The 16,830-nt window shown below is 42.8% G+C and overlaps 1 protein-coding gene across 1 annotated transcript in view; it reads right to left on the bottom strand.

Moving 5' to 3' along the window:
• The window catches only part of FAM171A1 (family with sequence similarity 171 member A1), an 87,423-nt gene extending 80,715 nt beyond the window's left edge, over window positions 1-6,708 (bottom strand). The window contains exon 1 of the mRNA XM_035317255.1: window positions 6,455-6,708. Coding sequence (XP_035173146.1) covers window positions 6,455-6,548 — 94 coding nt within the window. The 5' untranslated portion in view covers window positions 6,549-6,708. The remainder of the gene's footprint in view (window positions 1-6,454) is intronic.
• Window positions 6,709-16,830: the final 10,122 nt, after the last annotated feature.

Genomic DNA, 16,830 nt, shown 5'->3' with positions numbered 1-16,830 from the left:
CTTCAAACAAGCAAAAAAGCAAAATGGGTGTATCCGAAACAGAACATTTCACATTATTTGACCCACTGGCATTTTACACGGAATGAAAAATGTAGCCTTGTGCTGAATATTCTTAAATACTGCTTTCAAGGTCTCAGACTTGCCACATGTCAGATAGGATTCTGTGTTAATATTTTACTGTGAAAGATTCAATGCATTTATTAAAAGCAAGAACAAATTACAGTATGTTCACATTCTTATGGCTCCGTAGTAACAAATATATCTTTTCCCGTCTCCAATAAAACTAAAGATGGTGCTCAGAAAAAGCATGTGTATAATGCTTATTACCCATGCACAACAAGCCAGATATTACATTAGCTGAAAACTTAATGTAAACCAGCTTACAGGAAAATGTTTCTGGAATTTCTGGAAAAAAAAAAAAAAAAAAAAAAAAAGTACTCAGTTCTCTTTGGTATTTCCTAAAACTAAATGTTTTAGTAATATATGGCAGGTTCTGAAAAGTGTTGCTACAGGTAGGTTGGTTGAATTCCTTCCCCTCACAAAAACTTGTCAGAATAGACTAAGAAATGAAGATGTCCTTTCCCCCACAGGTAAATTAATGTAAAAATTTTTGTATGACTTGTTTGTTCTAGTAAATACAAGTCTCTTTACACAGGCTTCTTGTCTTCCTTACTTGCGCTGCCCGACAGGTATCCAGTAAAACCTCGAGACCTGTGGGAGAAGCAGGACACCAACACCACAGCTCTCACAGAAGCTGCCTTTCTTCATATCCAAAGGCAGAACCAATACATATCGGTGCAAAGGGAAATTAATCCTACAAAAAATGCCATACAAGATAATCATCAGTGCCACAAAAAAGTACTGAAAATACACTTTGACTTCAAGTTGCAGATGTTTTGGAGACTATTTGATTTGCTTTTGACTGACTGGAAAAAAAAACTATCTCCCTACATCACAGGTTTGAGGTACAAGACAATTGGATTGATCAAATGTACTGGAAAAAATTTCCAATACCTGAAAGCAGCATCATTTCCAGCCATATTGCTACCCAGAAGCCAGACTTCAAACAATGCTCTAAGAAATGCCTCTCAAACTGGGCACCAAGCTGCCAGGTAGGGCACGCACCCGTACTGTCACGCAGCAGCAGAGGCTGCCGTGTGCATCGCCACCCTGGGAAGGCTGCTTTTACGGTGCCAGATGAACTGCTGGTGGGCAGGCAGTGAGTTTCCTCCAGGTGAGCTGCTAATGGCTGCTGTGTACAGGGAAGCAGACCCATTCCTTTGTCATGAAGTTTAGCTTAGGCTTTAAGAAACCGCCAATGGTTATTTGCATTATAATGTATTCCACCTTCTCGTTTGCTCCTGCCTTAGTAAATATAACTTCGTAGGGAAAACTACCCTGCCCATGGCAGGGGGGTGGAACTGGATGGTCTTTAAGGTCCCTTCCAACCCAAACCATTCTCTGAAACAAATTCACTAGGAGAAGCTTGTGGGAATGGTCCTTAACCCCCAAATTACGCATTAAATCTCCCTGCCATGCATTTTGCTCTCATTTTTCTTCAAGCACCACAACTGTTGGTAGTTATTGCTCATTTACAGGAGTACAGAACTAATCTGAAGTTTGTTCTCACAGCAGGCAGCGACAGCCCTACCCCTCAATGCACCAAAATCACTGATGATTTCTCAAGTTTTCCAATGAACCTACAGGCACAATCCTGCTTCCATCCCCACACACATACACCAAGGCTTCCGTTTAGGTACCAGGCGTATGGTAAAACTGCATTTAATTGCTCTCAGAAACCTCTCCTGTAGAGAAAGGACTGCTATTTGAAACCCTTCACTCGGCCAGCAGTCGGCACAGAAAGACCCTAAAACTTTCATGAACCAGGTCTCATCCAGTCAGAGGTGTCGGTATGAGGTTTAAAACAAAAACAACAACCAAAAAAACAAGAGAGGAAGGGTGAAGGGTGCTCTTCCCTGTGTATTAGGTAACACTTAACACCATCTCACGGCACAAGCAGACAAGTGACCACAGGGAAGCCAGCGTGGGAACTCGCCATCCCCTGACAAGCACGTACACGCGTGCTCTTAACCATACATACGGTAAGTTGAACCACTTACTGCAAGGTGTTACAAGCCAAAAAGGTGAACACAAACATTCACCAGACAGGCTGCCATTTTACACCATGCACTCACCAAGGTAATTGTTCATTTGGCCCAGCTCTCAGCATGCCATCTGCAAGCATTAGGAGTTGAAGGTAAACATGAACAAGTCTAGCATTTTTCTTAATCTGATAACCAACAAATACATCCTCCTCATTAAGATTTTACAATACTGTTTAGTACTAAGCAAACAATTTGTTCCTCCTAAAATAAAACATCTTTTGTACTGTTTTAGAGCAGTTTAGTTTCTACTCTGGTGAGTCCATTCGTGGTCTCAGTGAAGTAATGTTTGCATTTGAAGGCCACCAGTAATTTACAGCTGATTGAGAAGAGATGGTGTGGCAGTGCAAGATGAAAGGAATGACTAGTTTTACTTCATCTTAACTTTATCTACCATCACAGCTAGAACGGCAAGCTTAGCATAAGTGGCTTAAAAAGAAGCCAAGAACTTGAGGGTCTCTTCACTGCAGTTACTGAGCCATCCAGAAAAGAAACCTTCACAAAACGTCCAGCTGAAATGGTTGTGAAATTGGCTTTCACAACAAGTAATGTTCTGGCTGGTTGCACACAGGCAAGCAGCAGCACTCCAGCATCAATTTCCCTATCGCCCATGCACCCAGAGGGAGAAGATATTGTGGATTCTGACTAAGTTGTGACAGCTGAACTTTTATTCACCACCACACTAGGAAAAAAAAAAAAAAAAGGCCTGATCTCCTGATCTTATCCTGTGGTTACAAAGTTGGGACAGCCTGAGCATATGTGTCTACCAGTAAAATAGTTCTTGAACTGGAGGCTATTTATTATTCAAATGTGTTATTTTATTATTTAAAATGTCTTAGTTTTGAACAACTAATAAAATATAAAGACCAGTGAAGACATAAATTAAAACCTATAACCACTGCATCAGCTGAAAGCCATACTGGGCTTCTGCACTACAACGTAATACTCGAGCAGTTCTTTTATGAGATCCTCCCTAGCATCTATGAATGAATCATCACCACTTTCTACTGCAAAGCAAAGTTAAAAGCCAACAAAGAAACTGAACCCCTCTCAAATTACACTGATTTCACTTGCATTCTGCCTGGGTTCCTGTTACCTCCTCACATAACTCTTAAACTCCCACCTTGCCAAGGCTCCCAAAATTTAAAAGGGTCTGCTCATACAAAGAGAGCTCATCGAGTATTTTGTCTGTACTCAGCCAAATCACCAACTGACAGTCAAAATCCAGCCTTAGTGGTCGTGGGCATTTTTGTTTGCTTGTTTGTGTTTTTTTAATTTGAACTCCTATACATTAATTTCAGCATACATTTAAACCAATTTAAGTTTCGGAATAAATAATAGAAGAAATTAAATATATATATATATATATATATATATATATAAAACTTGGTCCCACTTGAAACACTGGCCAGGTTGCAAGCATCTGAGAGAAATTAGAGAGACAACATGATATCAATCCTCAATGTATTTTCCTGGAATTCTAACAACTTCATTGCTGGGGTGCTAAGTCCCAATAATGACAAAATTGAACAACACATCTTCATCTGCATGGACTTTACTGTATAAAAAAAAAAAAGAAAGAAAGTTCTTCCACTTACTGAAACTTACAGGTTACCTCTGTGACCTTCGGAGGCCACACTGTATCTGCATAATGAGCCAAATAAGGTAACAGCCTGCCAAAGTCATTCAATTTTCTAAATAGGGTGCTAAATGCGGAGCTTAATTACCAGTACTTTCCATATTCACCGATTATGTAACCAGCCTGCCTGAGCAGAATTTCAGGCTGGAATCGTCTGAACAGGAGGCTGAGAGCAGTGAGAAAGAGAAATGCTAGATGCAAAGACTTGCTCCTCTTCCCTTCCTGAACCAGGACACCAGCTACACATCCCATGTTCAGATAGCTCCAAGTCCAACACATATTCACATTAACAGAGGAATGGGAAATCTTAACTACGTCTCATCTAACCTAACCCACCACACGGAGGATTCTACCATAGTCTCCTGCAATCTGTCCAATAATAAATATTACATTCGAAGCAATTACTTCACAATAGCATCCTCTGGTTTTCTCACCTCCACCTTCATTCTGCTCCCTTGGTACTCTAGTCTCTCCCCAGCCACAGGGGGCACATCCATTCAGAGGAAAGAATGTCATCTGCATGCATCCCTAAACTTAGGCAGTGGTGCTCTCTCTTCACCTGTAGCTAGATCTATCACCACAGTGCTAAAGGGCAGGAGGGAAAAAACTGTTGGTTTAAGCTGTATAACCATTTAGCGCTCACTGGGCTCGGCACGCAAACAAGGAATGTGCGGGGTGCTAAAACACTTCCCCATCCCCACCCCCTGATGTTCACACCTGATGGATATACAAACAACAATTTTGCATCACAAGCTTTTTTTAAAGAGATTCACAGTAAATAGCTGGTAACTAATAATTACAGCTCAGCAGAACACGCTTCAGTACTAGATCAGCTCTACATACCCATTTACCAATGCAGACATCCAAAGCTCACAATAAGAATTTGGGAAATAATGCTACCTATGAAAGCTCAGCTGTTCTTACACTGAAGATAAAATTAGACCATTCCATCTAGATACGAATGTTCTCAACTCACTGACATAGCTGCTACTACTTAAACCATCAGCTATCAGTTCTGATGGGAATGCAGCAGCTATGGAGACAAGTCTCTCCAGATACTCTGAGCAGAGCTTACAGTAGAAGACCAACAGGACAGTTGAAAAGCATTAATTTTGCTGATACCTCACCATTCTGATTGTGTATATGACAGATTTCTCATATGATAGAGAAATTACAATAGAACTTCAGGTGCCAAGGGATGAACACAGGTCTTTTTTTTTTTCCCATCTCACCTATCAGTAAACTCACAATACAGTCCTGACTTTAATGGCCCTTGAGTCACAGTTTGGTAGTTCTTATTTTGTAACAGATGATATTTTGTCCTTATAAAAAAAGGACTGAATGTGACATAACTTTGACATCAGATTGCCTAGTGTGGTAGGTTTTGCTACGAGATACCAGCACCTTTTGAATACTCTACATGAGAACAGGAGTCTACCTAGAGCTTACCTAGCACACCATAAATGCAAAAGTCAAAAAATATTACTTTGAACATATTCCTTCTTGTCTTGTGGCAAGCATCACTTACTGGATCTTAATGAAGGGCAGAACAAGAAAGCTGATAGGAAACGGGACACAAGCACATGCTTTACAAGATGTACTTCCATCCCACCACAGAGGGAAGACACTGACCACAGCCACAAGGGCTGAGCTGGAGTAAGACCTCTTCCATCCCTGATGGCACATGTAGCCACTTGACAGCACAAGGTACAAGGCAATTGATGATGCTGGAGATGCATTTTCTCCTGGCATATTCAGGACCATCAGGTAGCCAGGTTTTCTGCTTTCTGACACAGCCGTGGTCCCGGTGGGTGCGCTGCTGCTGCAGGGCCCTTTTCCAGGCACGGAGAGAAGCAGATCTCCTGTCACACCAAGCTGGGAGCCACCGGGGCACGGAGCAGCATCTCCTACCCACCCGGTTTCCGCACAGGGTGTGTGTTATGGGGCAGGTGCACCTCCACACCGTGCCCCAAGGTACCTGCGAGGAGTGGGGCAGAGCTACCCCTGGCTGGGCCCAGGAAGATGGCGATTGCCACAGGGGCTGGGGGCACCCCCACAGCACCCCGGGGTGCCTCCTGCTCCCACCCCGGAGGTGCTGGCGAGTGACAGGCCATCAAGTCGCCTTCCCCGGCTGCCCCAGCCCACCGCGCCGAACAAAAGGCCGGGCCGAGGCCCGGAAACGTCCCGGGGCTGCGGGAACCGAGCCGCCCGGCCAGCCCCGGGGGAAGGGGGCGAGCCCGCAGCCCGGCGGCCCCACGGAAGGGAGGCGAGGGGCTCGGGCGCCTCCCCCCCCCCCAACCCGCCGCCCCTCACCGCCGCCTCGGGCCCTGCGGCGGGAGGGCTGCCGGGGGAGATGGACGCAATGCAACAGCTCCGGCGGCACAGGAGGGAGGGAGGGAGGGAAGGAGCGAGGGGGCCGCACAATGAGGCCGGCGGCAGCCCCTGCCGCTAACAAAAGCTCCCCAGCCCCGGGGGTCGCACCCGCCTGCGCCGCGGGGCTGCCGCCGCCGCCAGCGGGGTGCCCGGGGGGGTCTCCCATCGCCTCCCCGGCCCCGATTCCTCCCCGGCCCCCCCAAGTCGGCACGATGCAGCCCCCCCGGGGGGGCCGCGGCACAAAGCGGGCCGGTCCCGCCGCCCTTCTCCCCGCACCGACCTTGAGCCGCCTCGGGCGCCCCTAAGGTTTTGGTCACCGCCTTCCACACGTTGCAGCCCAGCAGGCAGAGGAGAAGCGCCGCCGACCTGCTCATCTCCAGCCGCCAGCCGCCGCCAGGGAGAGGGAACCGCCGCCGGAGCCGCTGCCCGGAGGAGGAGGAGGAGGAGGAGAAAGAGCCGCATCAGGGGCCGGCCCGCTCCGCGCCTCCCTCCATGTTGCCGGGCGCTGCCCCTCCTGCTTTCCCCGCCCGCCGCGGCGCCCCGGCCTCCGCTGCCCCCGTCCCCCGCGGGCCGGGCGGGGAGGAGACGGGGGAGGGCTTCGCGGCCCCGGCTGCCTGCGGGGCGGCACAGCGCTCCCTGCCGGCCCTGCCCCGCCGAGGGGGGCGGCCGGGGGTCGCCGGGCGGAGGGGGTTCCCCTCGGCCGAGCCTCGCAGCCCCTCCGCCGAACCCCGCAGCCCGGCCATGCCCGCAGCACGCTCGGGGCCCCGCCGGGCGCCGTCGCGCTTACCTGCCCCCGGTCTTCGTCCCTCCTGCCCCGCCACCCCCTTCCTCCCCTCTGCAGCCGCAAAATGGCCTCCCCCCGGCACCACGCTCGCCCGGCAGGGGGGACGAGGCGGGAGAGGGGCGCGACGGCTCGCAGGGGCCTGCTCGCCTGTTGCAGACCTAACGCGGTTTTGAAAATAAACACAACAGCCATCGAAGGACCAGCCGAGAATCTATCTACTGCTTTTGCATACAGAATCGTTCCGTGAGAGGGCCTTCGGAAACGGGGCAAGAAAGGAAGAGCAAGCGGTTGAAGAGCAGATGCTGAAGGCCGAGGTCGCGGTTCTGCACCCGCTTTGGCCACGGCCTTGCAAAACCCGTGGGGATGCGGTGGTGGCTGTCACTGCCGTATGCACGGGGCGCCACAGGAGGGTTTCTTAGAGGTTTAGTCTGTGCCATCTGTAAGAGCATCTCTCGGTGTACTTTTTTCGCCAGGAGACAGCACACAATGCCGCAGCGCTCACTGCTCCCCTTCCTGGCTCTGCCGAGCGTTATGCTTCCTAGGGGAGCGAGAACGGGCGCTGCTCATGTTTCCTCCGGCGCAGAGACTGCTGCTAGGGACAGCTATTATGGCAAGTCTTTACACAGCTGTGCAAAGCAAAGCCTCTGCCCCGCCAGCTCACGGATTTCCCATGATCTGGTCCCAAACACTGTCAATGCTTCTGTTTGCCTGTAAGACTGAAGTTTGCATACCTAAAAGTTGAATCCCTCATAGAGGCATCTTATCTTATGGTTTAAGTTTTACTTGTAAAATAATTCTATTTTAAAATAAAATCTGCCATAAGAATGTTGTGTATTTATTTATAGAAAGCAATACAGTTGTTTACCACTTCAGTATGTAACCAGACTAGCTATACCACAAGCTACAGGTTGTTTCTTCACTGAATTTTATAAAACTCATATCCTGGAAGTATAAAACTGATTTTGCAATCCTTTAATATTTTCAATTTTCTTTGTAGAGACTCTCCAATTGATTATAATGTATTTTACCCTGATTGTTATTGTTAAGTTGTTCAAATACATTTTCTGACAAATATGGTATAAACATTGCATTTTTATTATTTTTATTTTTTATTGAGAGTTCGGGGGATTTATTTGTAAAGCTCGGTCCTATGAGACAAGTAGGTACAGAAAGGCTATTCATTTCAAAGAAAAGACCAAATGAGCACATACAGATCATCTGATCTTATCCCTGCTTATCTTAAAACAAAGATTTAAGTACTGTCTTATGTCCTGTCTGAATATTTATAATGAACCAAACATGGTCAGAAGAGCCCAGAGGATTTATAACAGAAACCGGGTGAAGGGTTGGAGGCTGTTACTTACTATCGTAGAATCACAGAATCATTAAGGTCGGAAAAGACCTCCAAGATCATCTGGTCCAACCATCAACCATCATTATTATGACACATTCTTCCATAAGGAAAGAATGTTGGCCATATGGTAAAAAAATGCACATGGTCTACCATCTTTTTTAAGATCCTACTTCTCTTTCTTTGGATGTCCATGGATTTAAATTAGCATAAATAAGATGAAAGTTGTAGCTTGAAAGTTGAATGTAAGAGATCTATGTCCATAAAGAAAGCTAGACCGATTTCTTACAAAGAAGAATATGCATTTTCCTAAATATAGGTTTATTATTTTCATATAAAACAGATACCATGCAGCATCTACTGATGCTGCAAGGACCTCAGACAAATTTTTGACTATTATTGCTGTTTGAAAAACATGCTGTTTTAAATTATCAGTAAACCCTACATCACCTCAAAGAAGGCATTAGTCTGTGTGTAGCATCAAAAAGCTACCATACTTCGTCTCTTCGTTAGTCATTTTAAGAAATTATTACAGCTATACATTGAAGCAAAATAAACAGCATAGAAGTGCTTTTCCATTTCTGATTAGTGTCTGTGTAGCTGTAGTAATGAAAACAGATTTCAAGTTTCTGTATTACATCAAAATTACATACTTCATTTTCTGTAGACCGGAACTTGGCATGAATCAAGTTTTTGCAAGAGCAAGCTGAAACGGGGTGGAAAGTATTTCACTGTTAGTCTGTGTAATGAGGAAAAATTTACTCTAAAGCAACAAGATACCTGGATGTTTATAATTAGCATTAATATTTTGATAACGTTTTTTCCATCAAATGTTGGCATTGAATATATCTTCTCGGGATGGCTGGGGTGGAAAAGAAATGAGATATTGCACTGAGAAATAGGATATTACACTGAGTTTTGTCCAGAATTTACATTTATGAAAGTAAAAAGCCCTTTACACAGGGCTTGATCATCTTTTACAAAGATAGAAACTTTTTCTTTATCACTAGTAAACAAAGAGTCTGTTTCAAGATTCAGTTTTGGCGGCATTTGTTCATTTGACCCATTATTCAATGAATTTGCAGTTCCAGAAAAGGAAGTTTTGTAGTTCATAGTAAAAGCTACAGGCATATGGAAGCTTAACTTTGCTTTTTCCTCATTGCCTTCTTCCTTCGAATAAGAAAAAAAACTTGTAGGCACTCAGCATAGACTGCTCTGGCCTTACCGTGTTATCTTTTCCTACCTAGCTTGAGAAAGCTACCTTAAAGTTACGAAATTCAACTTTGTAAGGCTCGTGGTCTCATAGCTTTCAGGTTTTGTTTAGCCTGGGAAATGCAGCTCGCCTATCTGTATTCCGTGACTAAGAGATGCCATTATCTGCTACCACTTCGCAGCAGACAATTAGATGTGAAGATACGACAAAAGCTTTGTGGGAAGTGGTTATTCAGAGATCTCTTATTTTCAAATGACATATCAGTTAATATCTATATATTGATATTACAATATTCCATCTAAAGATAACTTCTCAGATGATGAAAAGCGGTATTTTCCACTCTATTTCCATAACTAATTTGACCTACTGCAATGAGATGCAGATACCTGATCCTAAATAGGCTATGCATATTTTAAAAACACAAGCTATATATACAATACCACAGGCTTCCTGTGTTAGCTCTCTTTATTGGAGCACAGATATACTTAAAGACTACACTGGGCACACAGGGCTTGTCTCTTTCCCAAGTAAGCTAAATTTATATATATAATTATATGGTAGCACTCTCATAAATGCACCCATTCATGTCATGAAACTGAGCTATTCTTCCAAATAGCTCCTCTTGAGATTATCCTTTCTCCCTTGCTTCAACGAGCACTTAAGTATCTAATACTGACATATTGGTAACGCCATTGATTTCTGAATGAACACTCACTGTGACACATGGGATAGTTCATGTCTTAGAGCTCAATTCAAATCCTCTTCAAACTTACGCAAATATCAGTTATACCCTAGTCATGTTTTCATGCCTTTTTATTTTTTTATTTATTTATTTTTACTGGTAACTATTGGCTATACACCTTTATAGGAAAAAAAGGAGCCGATTTACTGGAGCTTGAGTAAACAGCACATGAGACATGTCAGTAAATAACACTGAAATACAATAAAATGCCCTGAGACAGGCTCTCATGAGAGTTTAGCTAACTCTGCTCATTTCTATTTAGGAGGGATATTTGAGCCCTGGCATTGGAGGTGCAGTGGGGGCAGGATGTGTTCTTATCCCAAGCTAGCAAATAAAATGTCTCCTTTCTACTGCACTATTCCCCAGCCCAAGCTGAGGCTACGCATTATACGTTTTCACATTGTATGAACAAACAAATTTCCAAATAGTTGACCATTCAAGTCATGTAGACTAACACACTTACTACGTGATTAGCTATTACTGAGGCTGTTAGTACCAGGTATTAGTGAACGGATATTCAAAGAGTGCCTTGAAGACTATATACTTTACCTTGAGGTTAGGCTTGTAGTTAAAATGTTCAGTTTCCTATGATGAGTAGTTTCACAGATGCTTTTGAATGGTGTGTTGAAGATTCTTAAACAAAAATTCAGGCTAATTAGTTCTTTTCCGTTCTCTCTCACATCTTCTAGCACATTTTTTCAGGTGGTATCATTTCCGTGTGTACGAATGTAACTTCTGAAAGCAATGCTCAGACAGCCAACGACACATCTATAATGCATTAACAGTTAAATATTTTCTATATAGCAAGGGAATTCAGTGATCCAAGAGGTGCAAATATTTTTCATAAATACTTATCTCTAGCAAGCTGTTATCCAGCCTTTCTGGGTAGTGGTACCAGTCTATATATTTAAGAATATACTTTGAAGTACTTATCTCATTTCTAGCAGAATCCTTGTTTACCAGTGTGGAAGTTACATTACATATGCAAGATCACAAAACTAAATCTTAAAAAAAAAAAAAAAAAAAAAAGTGAATGCGTGAGTATAAAGCTCTGAAGATTATTTCGTAACGCTCTTGGTAAGCAGAGCCAGCTACTGGTTTTGTGGTATTCAACATCTTCACATTAAAACTATAGAAGATATCTGGTCCTGGATCTCTGAGAGAGAACAACAAAGTTTTATAGCCAGGACAATAACAGCTTCCTATCCTTACCAGAAATCTAGGAGTGCTTGAGCACGACTGTTGTTTTAGCTGTAGCCAATGCTGAGTGTGGATATAAAAGCATGCTATCTTTGCCATAAATATCTTTTACCTTGCAGATCTCAGACCATTTCAGTATTGACATACCCATGCTGTGCTATTAATAAGAAAGTCAACAAGTGCCTGTACGTGCTAGCAAGGTGAAGAAATGTTTGCCTAAGCAAGACCTAAGTATTAGTTTGCATAGGGAAGTCAGTGTGGAACAGTTACGTGTGAAATACATCCCCACATGTGAATGCACAGTAACCCCCCTGATAATCAACAGGATGTGGACCAGCTCAAGCCTTCAATAAACATTAAAGCCAAAACCAGGTTCTACTGCCCAGTTTATATGTTAAATAAACTAATACTTGTCTTGTGGGCGCTACCAGAATAGGAGTAGGCTAGGATTAAAAAAGATCTGTAAACATCACCTGAAGGTTGCAGAGGAGGGGGTGAAGTATTGAACTTGAAATGAGGGTTTTAGGGGGCTGGGCTGCAGCAGCTGAGAGACGACTGTGAGGCAGTGGTGGACCTGAAGTAAGGACAAAAGGATGATCAAGGAGTCGGCAGGCTGTGGGAAAGATGAAGGGGTAGTCAGTGGGGAAGGAAAGTGAGAAAGGCCATGTAGGGTCTGTGGAGCTTCTGTTAACTACAGGAGACACCAGCATCAAGTTTACAACTTGTAGCTCTTCTGCAGCATGGTCTGCTCAGAAGATGAGCAGATCACAGCTGTCCTCCTTCCTACATCCTTTTCCTCTTCTAGCAGAAGAGCAGCTGGCAATGGATGAGTAACGAAGGTGAAGAGCAGGCTCCAGGTCGAGAGCAGTGGAAAGAGAGAACAGAACTGGGGTGAGAGGGCAGTGACTGCCGCTGTGCAGACTGCCCTTTGAAGTGGCAAGTTTTCCTCCCACCATGGCCCTTCTCTTAGCAGGAACAGCAGCAAGTCTGGCTCCTTGAGATCTGCATAACCACCTTGGCAGGTGTGCTGTGAGGAAACATCTGTCCTTTACTGGAGATGAACAGCAGCTCCTGTAGATTGTCTTGTAGATAAATGGACTGAAACAAAAAATTTAATGATACTTAATTATCTCGGAAGAAAAAAAGTCTGGACTGACCCGAAACACTGTAAGGAGTCTAGGGTACAAGCTTTCAAAAAATGCTGCTCAGGGTTTCACAGAGGGGAAAATGCAAGTTCAGAAATCCTGCGCAACAAACTACCACTTTTCTAAAGTGACTCATACTTCTGCTAGAAAAACATTTGGTGGAAGCATATGATGAAAAAGGCATCCAGACATTAGTCTGCCAGTCCAATGGAGAAATGCCAGTCCTAGTACTTAGATATTTACCAGTGAAATGTGTGTCTAGGCAAGCCACGCACCGATACATCAGTGTGCTGCTCTTGAGTTAGGGCAGAATGTATTCAAATGTGCAGCAGCTGGAAGTCTCTCTCTAAAATGTGGGGATATGCTAAAATCAGCTTAGGGGGATATGTCCAAATTATTATTAATTTAACTAAGAAGTTTATGCAGGGAATAGGCTGGAGAGGATGCCTTGCCTTGTGGACAGCTTACTAACAACAAACAAGCCAGAACCCTAGTGCTCAGCTGAAGGGATGTCATTTAACCAAAAGACAAAACACCAAGATAATTCAAAATCAGAACACTGACAAGCAAACCAAGGTCTCAGTATCTGCAGATACTCTACAACAGAACTGTCGTTATGATTCATTTCAGCATCTGGCAGCTCCCACCCCAGTTCTCATACAAAATACAAGACTTAGGTCTTGCTTACGGCTGAGCAGCTAAGCATGTCCTGATCTCATCTCAGTTCTTGCAAACCTGATGACTTAGCACCACATATAACGCATCAAATGGATAGACACACACTTGCTTTCATTACTCTCAAACAATAAATATTTGAGAACCCCATATGAGCCCCTGACTTTGAGAGCTAAGAATTTAGTAAGACCACAAACATAATAAAATTCTTGATAAGAAAAAGCAACAGCATTGATACTAAGGACTGTTATAAGGTTACCATGGACTGTAATTAAGAGAAAGATATTCTTCAGCTCAAAAATCCTTCTTTTCCTCTTTATAGTTATTTGTGGCTCTGTTTAGCTGAAGGGATGACTCTATCCTTCTGATATGGGCTAGAAGAACTTAAAACTTTCTCTGGAGAAAGCTTGATTTAAACTCTGCTGGACACCACTTATGGGACTGAGCTGCCAAAAGCAGTTAAAAACACAACAAAATCTATGTCAGATGTAAACAAACCAAACTATCTTTGTGCTGCACTGAAGGATGACAAAGGCATACTGATAAAATATAAGCTTTCTGAAGTACCGCTTTGGTGCAATGCCTTACTAAGAATCACTTTAGTAAAACAAACAAACAAACAAACAAAAATCACTAAAAACCCCAGTGGTACAGCTCTTCTGGAAGCTGATGGAGGAACGTGCATCCGAGCACCCAGCCAGGTGCAGCTCTGTTCTGGGAGCCTGGGAGTGACTGTGCTTCCCTGTCCCTCCTAGCGGCAGTTCCTTCTGTTCTCTCCCTCCAATTCAGCAAAAATAAAACACAAGGATCTTGCTTAATGGCCCTGAGCTGTCATTAAGAGGCTTTGTACAGATCTCAGACTTCGGAAAAATAATGAAACCACTTTATAAATCAATAAAAAAGCCTGGCAAGCATTGTTCTCAACAGCCATAATTTTAGAAAGATTTTAAAAACTGATTTTCACTAAAGTTCTCCAGACATTTGTGTCAGTCATCTTCTTTCTTTGGCTCCCCTTCCTCCCATCTGCCTGTCATCTCTGCTTTCAGACCTCCTCTCGCTCAGGACACTTCAGTTCTTCTCATGGATTCAGCTATTGCTGACATTGCCAAAATCTCATTTATTTTTCTTATCCATTTTTTTTCTTACTTTAACTGTGTGCTCTCAAGCACATCAGTTTTGCAGTTGGAAATTATAGACCCCTCAAAAACCTTGTCCTTTCCCTTATTTTAATTGTATTTGAAACGTGCTTACTATTCCCTCACCCATACTTCTAAACACAGCACTTCTATTTTTCTTCCTTTTCGTTCTTTGTTTTACCTCATGCATTTATCCCAGGTTATCTTTCTAAACTTCACCCTTTACTGAACATGCTTACTACTATGCCCTTGTTCAAACAGTCTTACCTAATCTTGATTACTACAACTCCCTCCCATTGACTCCCACCTTCCTACTCCAGCCTCTTTCCTTCTTTAGTCAAAGCTGAGGAGTGGTTCCATTTTACTGATGAGAATTCATCCCTTATGTTCATTTGGTGACAACATATCTGCTGATTCAATCAGACAATCCTTCATCAGTTTGATTATTTGCTTCTACAGACGAACTAGAGGTTTTTGAAGTTACAGCTTTTTTTTTTTTTTTTAATGCCATTTTTCAGTGGCTAGAAATAATTCACAGTTATAATTGACAAAGATGGAGAATTGTATTACAGTTGTAGAACCTCCAGAAAAAAAAAAATAAATATATATATATATATATTTACACACATATATATATTATCTGAGCTTTTTTTAAAAAAATTACATTTTCATTTCACCATATTATGCCACCATTACCATCAGTCCTTACTATAATTATTTTTTGCAAATTTTCATTTTTAACTACCTAGTTAAAATATCAAGGCAATTATTGGTATTCTTTTTTCACAAATGATTGCTCTGCTACATCTGATTGCTACACACATCCCATCAAGGCTTAGTAATCTCATAGACAGCTACAGCTGCGCTAGCAAATGCAACTAGTTTCTTAGCTCCCAAGGGTCCGGCTTTAAATTAGCTGGTGCTAAGTAGTGTCCCTCCTACCACAGTTAATGTGATGCACATTGCAAGGTTATTTTTTTCTTCTGTCACTGTACTCATGCTCTTGTTATAGATATCTTCAAGTTCACATACAATTTGCTACCAAGTGGTCTTTTGTGATGTACATGTATTGAATTCTACAATATTAATATGTGGAAACTTCTTGTTTTTCACGTGTATTTATGCTTATAAATCATTCTGATTGTTTACTTGCTTCCAATTAGTATAATTGCAGATGCTGTAGAGCTTATTGTCCTAGGAAAAGGCACCTGGGTGTGCCGGTGCCTTTTCCTCATGCTGCTCTTTCCCACTATTTTACAAGTAACCAGAAGGCAGACTCATCACCCTTTTGCACTCCCTGCAAACTTTAAGTGGGGAAGTGGAGGTAGAAACAGTCCTGCTGAGCTCAGGTGGTCCCTGAGCACCTGTTCTCGGTGCATAACACAGAGGGAAGAAATGATGGAAATGAGGGAAAACACGTGGAGCAAAGTGTCAAAGATGCACCTAACAGGTAAAGAAGGAAATGACAGAAACCTGTCAGAAGAAGATGACGGAAGGATTGATGCGCAACGTAAGTGTTCTTGTCAGTGAGGGGAAAAAGAGATGGCAGTGTTCTCTATGCCTCATTTTAGCAGAGAGTTTAGTCCCCATATTAGTGAAAATAAGAAAACAGCTATTTCCCTATGTATTTAAAATGCAAATGACAAAAGAAAATGGAGGGGTTTTACCTGGAGATTAAAAAAGTTATAAGGTAATTGGTTATTATATTTAAATCATTTAAATGCTCTTTTTTTTTTTTTTTTTTTTTTTTTTTTTTTTGTGGTTCACTGCGTTTCTTTTCTGAGTGCACTGAGACTGAACATTTTAAGTAAGCTGGCTTCAGCCAAGAAGTTAATTACCATACTGGCAAATATTTATATGCTTGTGCCATGACTTTTCCAGGTTAGGTTTTGCATATCTTACCTTGTATTTCCCTGTATGCCTATTAGAAATGCACAGAACTCTGCACTATTCTCTCTTTTCCATTCTCTCCTTGTATTTGCCCAGGGAATGTAGATATGGATGAATAGTTTGTTCATTTGAACTGCAATACTTCTAACAGTACGTTTGCGTTATACTTGATATACCGTAGATCATATTGACTGAAGCATAAATACAGAACCCATCACTGACTGCTAATTAAACCTGACATCTGTGCCCTTGATTACAAATATATGAGAGTTGAACATTTGCTAAAAATCTTATTAAATGACATTAAAAAGATAGGAGAATGGTAATTGTCTCAGTTGCTATCTGAGAATCAGCCCTTCCCATTCTTCTTTTTGAAGGCTGTCTGAAACAGATGCCACCGCAGATTTCCAAGGGGAGAGTATGAATGAGAGAGGGAGCATCTGCAGGTGGTTTTGCCTGAATTACTCATCTGGAACAGACAGCTTAAGCAGCATGCACAATAAACATAGTGAAATGAGAA

This window comes from Oxyura jamaicensis, chromosome 2 (genome assembly GCF_011077185.1).
Source record: "Oxyura jamaicensis isolate SHBP4307 breed ruddy duck chromosome 2, BPBGC_Ojam_1.0, whole genome shotgun sequence".
NCBI classification, from domain to species: domain Eukaryota; kingdom Metazoa; phylum Chordata; class Aves; order Anseriformes; family Anatidae; genus Oxyura; species Oxyura jamaicensis.
The sequence above is the reverse complement of the archived record's forward strand: the minus strand, read 5'-3'. Positions and strand labels throughout refer to the sequence as shown.